The following is a 9,119-nucleotide window of genomic DNA, read 5'->3' as shown; positions in this document are numbered from 1 at the left end:
AAAAAAAAAAAAAAAAAAGCTCTTGTCTGAATCCTAGCTTCTGCCTATAATCGTCAGGTGAAGACTTTCTCGTCAGCCAGCCCTGCTGTTATTCATGTTCCTAACATCCTAGAGGCCATCTAACCAGAGATCCAAACCATACTAAATCCCAAGGCCCTGGAGAATGTGTCCAAGCCATTTATTTTTTTGTAAGAGACCCAGAGAGGAAAAGTCGCAGGGCTGGGACTCGACCTTGTGCCTCTTGAATCCCACCCAGCTGAGGTTGCCGTGGACAAGAACGGACTGGGTCTCTGTGTCTTCTCAGATGACAATCTTCAGCAGATGTCCACGGAACCTGTCAGGACTCCCTCCTTGGGAAACATGGTGGCCCTCCCAGAGCAGCCATTCAGAGGTCTGGACACACTCGGTTTCTGACTCCCTCCATAGTGACTAGGCAGAGGGAGGACTCCAGTCCCTAAGGGAAGAAAGAAAGCAGAACAGTCCGGGGAAGCGGGAACCCCAGGCTTCCCTCTGGGTCTGAGGATCGCTTTGAGTTAGCAACTCCTCACATGAGCCACATTCATCAGCCCTAATTTGAATGGGCAGAGGTGACTGCAAATGTGTAAATGTTAAAATGATATTATTCAAAAGCCCTTGAGATCCCCATGGAGCATCATCAACATTAAAATGCAGCACAGAAGACCCATTGCTTGAGCAGCTCACAGGGTAAAAGGAAAATGAACATCCAGAAGGAATAAAAATCAGACGTTGACAGGGCTGGGAATTGGCACGCTGGCGTGTCCCGTTCCACAGAGCAGCTGGCCTCGCTGTAAGGACGGGTCCTGAGCAGCCCTCCTTCCCATGCCCTGGGACCTCCGCTTTTCCGCCTAGAAGGGCAGGTGGCGGGAGGGCTGAGAGCAGCCTGCGGGGCGGGGGCTGGGGTTGGGAGCAGGGCAGGGTTGCAGTGGGAAACACAGTAATTCCCCTCAGAAGGAGCCTTCAGGCCTAAGGGTTCTACTTCTCTTCAAGCCTGACAAGGTTACCCGCTCCTCTAGGACTCAGCTCAAAAGCAGCCCCATGTGAGAACTCCCCTGGTTCAAAGAAGTCCTGCTTTTCCTTTCCACCCACCGTGCATGTGGTCTCTGCCTTTCTTAAAGCATCTATTGATGTTTGCCTTCTAATTAGTCCTATGTCTACCAGTGTCTTCCAAGAGCTGGTAAGCCCGGCGCAGCAGACTTGGCGTCTTCGTCTCCGTATCACCTGGGTGCCCCTGGAGGCAGACAGCTGGACACACTCGGTGGTGGAATGAGCGGTCACAGCGACAGTCCTGGGACCTGTCTCAGGGTTTCTCACGTCAGCTCTCTCTCCATGAGCTCCTCTGTCTTCTGCTGCAGAGAGCTGTAAGAGGACGAAGGCAGCGGATGCCCCTAAGCGCGTGCGTTCACGTGGGCCGTCTCGTCCTCACGACAGACCTGTGAGGGACGGAGAGGTTGGTCACATCTGCACGCACAGTATGCTGGGATGGATCCTGCCTGGGGGATAATAACGATCGTTAACATCTGCTGAGAGCTTGGCACGTGCCAGGCCTGATTGTAAAAGCCTTGCACGTGTAATTTAATTCTCACAACAGTGCTGTGAAGTAAGTACTGCTAAGATCCCAGAATTACAGATGAGGCCACTAAGGCACAAAGAAGTTAAGTGATTTGCTCAGGATCCGTCTCTTGATCAGCATCTTGTTAACACCGTGTCCTGAAGGGCCCTTACATTACCCAGACTTTGCAGAAGGGAGAGCCCATTGAGTGGTTCTTTCCTCCCTCCTTGATTTGCCAAGAAATCTATCTGAGCCTTGAATATAATTTTTTTTATGGGAAAGAGGATGCTGGTTTATTAAGATGCTGAGGTTCTTAGATCTTGGCAAGCTTTTCAGATACCGCAGTGCCTCTGCTAGGAATTGCCTGGTAAGTTGTATAATTAGAAGAATCCCTTTTCTTGAATTCTTACTCTCCGCAATGTTTTGGTGGGTTGTGGTTTCTGTAAGGGGCTTGTGACCCGCAGAGAGTCCTCCTCTCCTCGTAGTTCCTTTCTCCATAAGCTTCCATTCCTTCCTTCTGCCCACTTCCTTCCCCCGGCATCTGCTTGGTATTGCACCCTTGGCATCGCCTCTCTTTCTTCATTGATGGCCAGCATGAATGGGTGGCTGTTTGACAAGGCCTTCGTTGTCGGCCCCCAGCAGCCGTCAGAACTTTCTCTGCGGCCTGGGTTCTGAGGTCCTCCCAGGCGGCACCAGCCAAGCTGGCTCCCTGTTCTGACTATGGTGTTTTTGGTGGTTGTTTGGCCTCCCTCGCTGCGCCCCGAAGTTATTAAATTAAAAAGGTGGAAGCCGATGCAGAAGCAGGCGTTTCTGTTACCAAAGTTCTTACCATGCAGGCAGAGGGGCATTACACCTGGGGCCAGCACCTGTGGGAACATGCCCATTAGAATATAGTCCCAAGGGACCAGCAGTTAGCGTAATGGCTATGTTGCTGAACTCCCAAGTAGTCAGCTGCGGTTTGAGTCCCGGACCCGGTGGCTGAAACTCACTCCAGGCACGTGTGTGTGCATGCCCAAGATCCCGAGAGGAGAATGGAGAAGAAGGGATTGCGGCGTGGCCATCCCCCCTGGGGGGTGATTTCCCACTTTCTGTCTCTCTGGCGAACACACATGCCCTGTAGCCCAAAAACAAAACAAAAAAAAACCAACTCTCCAAAAACAAGAATATAGCCCCAGAGGTGGCCAATGTTGCCCGTTCGCTTTCCCCATCCGCCTCTCCCAGGAGATCCTGTTGGCCTGAACCCCATTGGATGGTCATGTGCCATCCTCTTTGTGGCCCCACCACGCGGTACTATGGGCAGCTTTGTACCTGCCACCCGTTATTACATGTGATGGTCATGGCTTCCGGGGCCTCAGGCGGGCTGTCGGGAACTCTCACCTACCCAGCGTTTCTTCCCTAGAGGGGTGTTGGAGTAGTTCAGGGCGTGTTCGTTGCTCAGGACCTGACCTTTGGGGTGTAGGGTTTGTGAGTTGGGGCTGTGAAAGTCGCAAAACAGTCAAGTGTAGAGAAGGGAGGCACCAAGGCTCACGGTGCGGGGCTCCTGTGGATACTCCGAGCCAGAAGTGGGGCTCGTTTGCTGCCCCCTCTGCAGCGTCTGCAGGCTTGCCAGAAGCGAAACAGAGTGTGGAGACAGAGCTGTCCTCTGGGGAGGTGGGGTGGATGGAGCCCGCTCTTCGGACCCCAGGAGGCGGCTGACCGTGAGAGCTGGCTGTTAGGGCCCTCGCTTACAGGCTGTCTTGGAGGAGCCAGCAGCGGGGACACTGACGTGAGGCTTGATACGTGGAGACGTTAATAAAGTGCTGCTCCTGCCGCATCGCTCCTCACCTGATGGCCCTCTGTAGCTGCAGAAGTGAGCTTCCGGGAAGGGCCTAGAGGCTGCGGGCGTGATGGTGATGGGTGGCAAGCCGGCAGCAGCAGTTGACGCACCCAGGCAGGGAGAAGTCCCCTGTCACAGAAGGATAGAGGCTTGGATTCTCACCACTATTGTAACAGTAAAGGAGTAAAGGGATTTTTAAGGACCGTGCAATCCAGCCCTCCTATTTCCTTTTTTTCTTTTTCTTTTGGAGAGGTTTTTGCTATAGGGCACGTGCGCTCGCCAGACAGAGAAAGACAGAGATACAGAAAGTGAGAAATCACCCCCCGGGGGGATGGCCACACCGCAATCCCTTCTCCTCCATTCTCCTCTCGGGATCTTGGGCACGCAAGCACACGCGCCCGGTGTGAGTTTAAGCCACCGGGTCCAGGATTCGAACCGTGGTCGACTACGTGGGAGTCCAGCAACATAGCCATTACACTAGCTGCTGGTCCCTAGCCCTCTTATTTTAGACACAGCCCACAGAGATGATGTTGCTGCTCCAGCCACACAGATAGAGCACTGTCATGCCAGAGCCAGATCGTCGACTGCTTGGTTGAGGTCTTCTCCCTCACCATTTTGCACAGACCACTAAAGGCCTGTGGGCCTGTGATTCGTCATGTGTAAAAATAGTTGCACTAGGGACCAGCAGTTGGTGTAATGGCTATGTCACTGGACTCCATGTAGCTGACCATGGTTCGAATCCTAAACCCAGTGGCTTAAACTCATGCCAGGTGCATGTGTGTGTGTACCCAAGATCCTGAGAGGAGAATGGAGGAGAAGGGATTGCGGTGTAGCCATCGCCCTGGGGGGTGATTTCTCGCTTTCTGTCTCTCTGTCTCTGTCTTTCAAGAGATCGCATAGCAAAAACCTCTCCCCCCCAAAAAAAAAATTAAAATAGTTGCACTCAGTCCTTTTGGTTCTAAGATCCTCTGATCTCCTGAATAGTCTCGGGAGCTTTGGGCACAGTAGGGAATCATTTGGTGGAAGTACCATTGATTTTACTTACAGAGAAAATCAAGTTGAACATTCACTTGGGAGTGCGAGCTAGCCCTGGGCATGGTGCTGTTACCTCCTCTGGTGCTGTGTGTGAACATCCTCAGCAGGCCAGAGTTCCTGCAGGGGAGCCCTGGGTGGCCCTCTGTGGTGCTGGAGTCCCTCAGGCAGAGGGGCCTGAGTGCACAGTAGGAGTGCACAGTAGTAGCTGGCCTCATGAACTAGCAGTGTCAGATATCCGGGATGCTTAGGAAGTCTTGGAACTGCAAATGTCTCTTGGCATTGACAGAGTAGACCATTTCATTTTCACTGGATTAACTAAGGTTAAACTTATACAAATATGAGCAGCTGGGAGGCTTTGGAAGGGGCAAGATGTGCACGTTCTCAAAAAAAAAAAAAAGAAAAGAAAAGAAAAAGGAAAGTCTGTGCTCCCTGAGGAAGGAAGGACGAGGCGTGGAGCTCTGCGCAGCCCCCTCTGCGGAAGGAAGCAGTTATTTCTCTGCCGTTTTGTTTTGCACTTTCAGTTACGGAATTCCAGAAGTCGCAGGTTGTGGATCGTGACCTCCAGCTTTCCCCTGTCGCTGTTTGCCAGAGGAAGGGAGGGCGGGTGGCTCTAAATAACACTTTGGCCTTTATGGAAATGCATCAGAAGTTCCAGGAGTCTCGCTCGGGGCTGCTGGAGCGCTCTCCCTCTCTCTCCCTCACTCTTGCTCCACGTTCACTCCCTCTGTCCTCACTCGTGGCCTTGCTGTAGGATATAGTTAGCACTCCTCTTCGCCTTATATAGCAAGGTCTGGTTGTTAATGTTAACAGAAACCTAACAACAGGGAAAGCGGCCAGGCAGCATTAATCAGGCCAGTGTTTGGAATTTCATAAATGCCCTGACTTTGGGTACAAACTGAACATTAAGAACAATAGTAAACTGTTTTCTTCCTTCCTCTCTTCTCTCTCTCTCTCCCTCCTCCCTAGTTTCTCTCTCTTTCACTCAGTTTCTGAATTCCTCTGTTCTGCTATATGCTTGCTGCATTGGGACTTTGTTGGTTTTTGCCACATTTAATTTTTTATTTCTCTGTCTCTCCGTCCACTTCAAGACCACAGGCAGAGCAGCAGCAACCGGAGCCAGGACTCCACGGAGGGGCAGGACGGGCAGGTTCCGGAGCAGTTCTCGGGTCTCCTCCACGGCTCCTCCCCAGTGTGTGAGGTGGGGCAGGACCCTTTCCAGCTGCTCTCTGCCACCAGCCAGAGCCATCCAGACAGGTCCCCCCAGCAGGACGCCTGCCACGAGGCCAGCATGCAGCTGGAGGAGACGGGTGTGCACACTCCTGGGGGCCCCCAGCCCAGCGTCCTGGACCAGAGCAAGCGAGTGGGCTACTCAGCAGGCCTGCCCACCACCCACAGCCGGCCACACCCTGACACTTGGACTCACACAGCACCTCTGCACCCTGCTGGTGCCGAGGAAGAAGGAGACAGGAGCGGGGCCAGAAGCCGGGCCCCTCCCACCAGCAAACCCAAAGCTGAACTCAAACTCAGCCGCAGCTTGTCCAAGTCTGACTCTGATCTCCTGACCTGCTCACCCACGGAGGACACCACGATGGGGAGCCGGAGTGAGTCCTTGTCCAACTGCAGCATCGGGAAGAAGAGGCTGGAGAAGTCACCCTCCTTCGCCTCGGAGTGGGATGAGGTAAGGCCGACTTGACGTCACGGAGAGCCAGGCTGGCTGCAGCCCACCACGGTTCCTGTGCGTGCCAATTTCCAGGGCCAGGATCTGGGCCAGGGTGACCCTGGTTTCTCTGCACTGGGACCACCTTGTCCCTGACAGTTGTGAGGAAGGCATGTCGCAGGGAGCCTGGATCACAGAGGACAGGGCCGTTCAGGGTTAAATGTGAGGGTGGAGGCCCCAGCAGAGCAGGGCCGAGGGAGGGGCAGTTCCTAGAAATGACATGCTGTTTGGAACTGTTCGGATCTCCAGCCCATGGAGGGAATCGCTCACCGTGAAGATGCTTGAGAACTGTAGTACTTCCTGTGGGTCCTTCAGGAGGAAGAGGGGCGATCCAGGGTTTGCGTGGGGAGAAGCTGCCGCAAGAGAATCAGGGACTTTTCTGTTCCCTGCTTCCACGTTATTCTTGCTCTGTTCCCCGGGAAGACCAGATGCCTCTCCCAGCAGAAGCATCCTGCCCATCCCACATTCCCGGCTCCCTGAGGCAGAGGGCTAGGTGGTTCAGGAAGCAGCGATTAGTGAGGAGAAAACATTTGGAGTCCAAGGTTCCTTTCATAACCATTGTTACAGAACAGTTGGAAGTAGGTGTCCAGATGCTTTTCAGGGGCCGAAGAATGTGTTTGTCAGAGACTGGTAAACACCTCGGGAATGTTCTAAGTGCCACCGTCACGAGCTTCTTGTTGGGACGAAACTGCCTTTGGCGTGAACTAGGCCTCTCGGAAACAGTTCCGAGATGCATTTAGCTCTCTGGGGGTGGGGAACAGTGCAGCTGACTTGTCCATTTGAACCATCTGAGACTGAATGCCCTGCCCAACTCTATTTGGGTTGCAGCTGCAAAGTTATGTAAACCACAGCCAAACCCATTTCCAGGGTGGGAACAGGAGGGGCAATTCTTTCAGCTGTTATCTCCAGATAAGCTAGGGCTAAGGACGCCGTTCAGCCAGAGGCAGAGGACTCCCGTGCAAAAGGCGGCTTGCATGGCTTAATGAACGGAGGTTTGGTGAGCCTGTACTGGGTGCCAGGCCACTGAAGGAGGATCACTGAGTGAGACAGCTCCTGAGGGCCGGGAGTTACACACAGGGTCATCACGCATGTGTGTTTGGAGGACTGTGTGCTGCACCTTTGTTTTTCAGTCTTAGCAGTTTACAGTCAGGTATAGGATAAGGCACTTTAAGAGCAGTATGAGGGGTCAGCAGTTGGTGTAATGGCTATGTCACTGGACACCCATGTAGCCAGACCCGGTGGCTTAAACTCACGCCGGGTGCGTGTGTGTGCATGCCCAAGATCCCGAGAGGAGAATGGAAGAGAAGGGATTGTGGTGTGGCCATCCTCCCGGGGGGGGGTTGATTTCTCGCTTTCTGTCTCTGTCTGTCTGGCGAGCGCACGCGCCATATAGGAAAAACCTCTCCAAAAAAAAAAAAAGAGCAGGACGAATGCAGTAAGCCCTGACGTGGTGGGAGAAGACATCAGTGGGTCGGGAGGGACGGGAGGTGTCAGGGTGGAGATGGCCTTACGTGGAATGGAAGAGCCAGGCGTGGTGGTTACAACCAGATTGACGCTGATGGGATGAAGAAAGGACACGGCAGGTAGAGGACAGCAAAGGCATGGAATTGGGAACAGTTACGTCATTCGGTTTTCAGTGTTGAGTGGGTCTAGGAGAGAGCGAAATAAGGGTAGAAAGTGAGATTTTTACATCTATTCTATCCATTTTCTATATGAGGGAGAGAGAGAGAGAGAGAGACCGGCACCCCGACAGGGCCTCCACTCCCAGCCTCTGCCAGCCGGCATGTAGGCCTGCCTGTGCACACTAGGCATGCCCCAGGAGCCTCCGGGACACGAACCTGGAGCCCTCGCACATGGCTTGCCACATTGTGAAGCAGCGCGTTACTGCTGCACCACTGCAGCCAGACGGGTTCACCATGTCCTGATCCTGCTGTGTTAGCCTCCCAGCTGGGACTACAGGCTTGCACCACTGTGCCCAACTCTTTCAGAAGGGCCTCCACTTGTTTCCCAGGCCAGCCACGAGTGCACGGTCCTCCTGCCTCAGCCTCCCCTCACCGCTCGCATTACAGGCACATCCCACCTCACCTGGCCCTGAGGTTGGACTGGGAATTGAACCCAGGTGTTCCATGCAGTTATTTAAAATATTCTATTAGATTAACTTCAGGCTGTGTGTATGAGGTATACCTAAAACATAAATGAATTTAGACTTGGGTCCCATCCCCTAGGTATCTCATTGCATAGAAGCAGATATTCCCAAATCCGAAACACTTCTGGATCCAAAGCATTTGAGATGTAGGCTGCTCCACGTGTAAGTGACTCACTCTTACGGCAGGGTCTCAGGATCCTTCAGATGGGGTCGTGACAGTTTACCAGTCTAATGAATCACCCCTGTTTATGGCTCCTCCTCTAGAGCACGCGCCCACCCCGAGGGGCGGATGGTCCTTCACGGGATCTTCATGCTGTTAACGGGCCGTGTCGCCAGGCCGTCTCACAGGCTCCCCCGTTTCCTTCTGGAGGAGAGTCATGGAATCACCAAGGCGAAACCCAGCTTAGTTGAAGTTGGCCACCTTGGCTAATTAGCCAGTTGCCTGCCTCTAAACAGAGGGGCCTGAGAGGCTGTGACGGCCGCAGGAAGAGGGTACTGCACCCAGGGACTGTTCGAGGTCTCGGGGTTCTGGGCCAGTTCTGGCTGAAGCACCGGAACCACTGCTACATTCTCCACCTGAATAAAGTGCGAGGCCGCTGAGGTCCTATGGGAAGGGATTCAGAAGATCCAGCTTTGCCGGCATAGCAAACACGAACTGGTCTTTTCTGTGTAACCCTTCGACACTGTTTCCTAGTCGTATTACACTTGGTTTTGGTGGATGTCTCTATCCACAGAGACTCTTCAGAAGTGTTTCCCCGAGTGACTGGCCCTAAGTCCAGGGCTTTGGCAGACTTTCCTACGATAGGGCGTTGGCTAATGGCTGCCCCCCTACCCA

The 9,119-nt window shown here is 53.5% G+C and overlaps 1 protein-coding gene across 6 annotated transcripts in view; it reads left to right on the top strand.

The window, feature by feature from the left end:
- The window catches only part of ANKS1A (ankyrin repeat and sterile alpha motif domain containing 1A), a gene marked incomplete at its 5' end in the record, with an annotated part of 128,034 nt that overhangs the window by 45,311 nt on the left and 73,604 nt on the right, over positions 1-9,119 (top strand). For all 6 annotated transcript variants that reach the window (XM_027770206.1, XM_014586168.2, XM_014586166.2 and 3 more), the window contains 1 exon segment: positions 5,510-6,099. In XM_027770206.1, coding sequence (XP_027626007.1) covers positions 5,510-6,099 — 590 coding nt within the window.

This window comes from Tupaia chinensis, unplaced genomic scaffold (assembly GCF_000334495.1).
Source record: "Tupaia chinensis unplaced genomic scaffold, TupChi_1.0 Scaffold000116_1, whole genome shotgun sequence".
NCBI lineage: Eukaryota > Metazoa > Chordata > Mammalia > Scandentia > Tupaiidae > Tupaia > Tupaia belangeri.
Note: the sequence above shows the minus strand (reverse complement) of the source record. Positions and strands in the feature narration are given on the sequence as shown.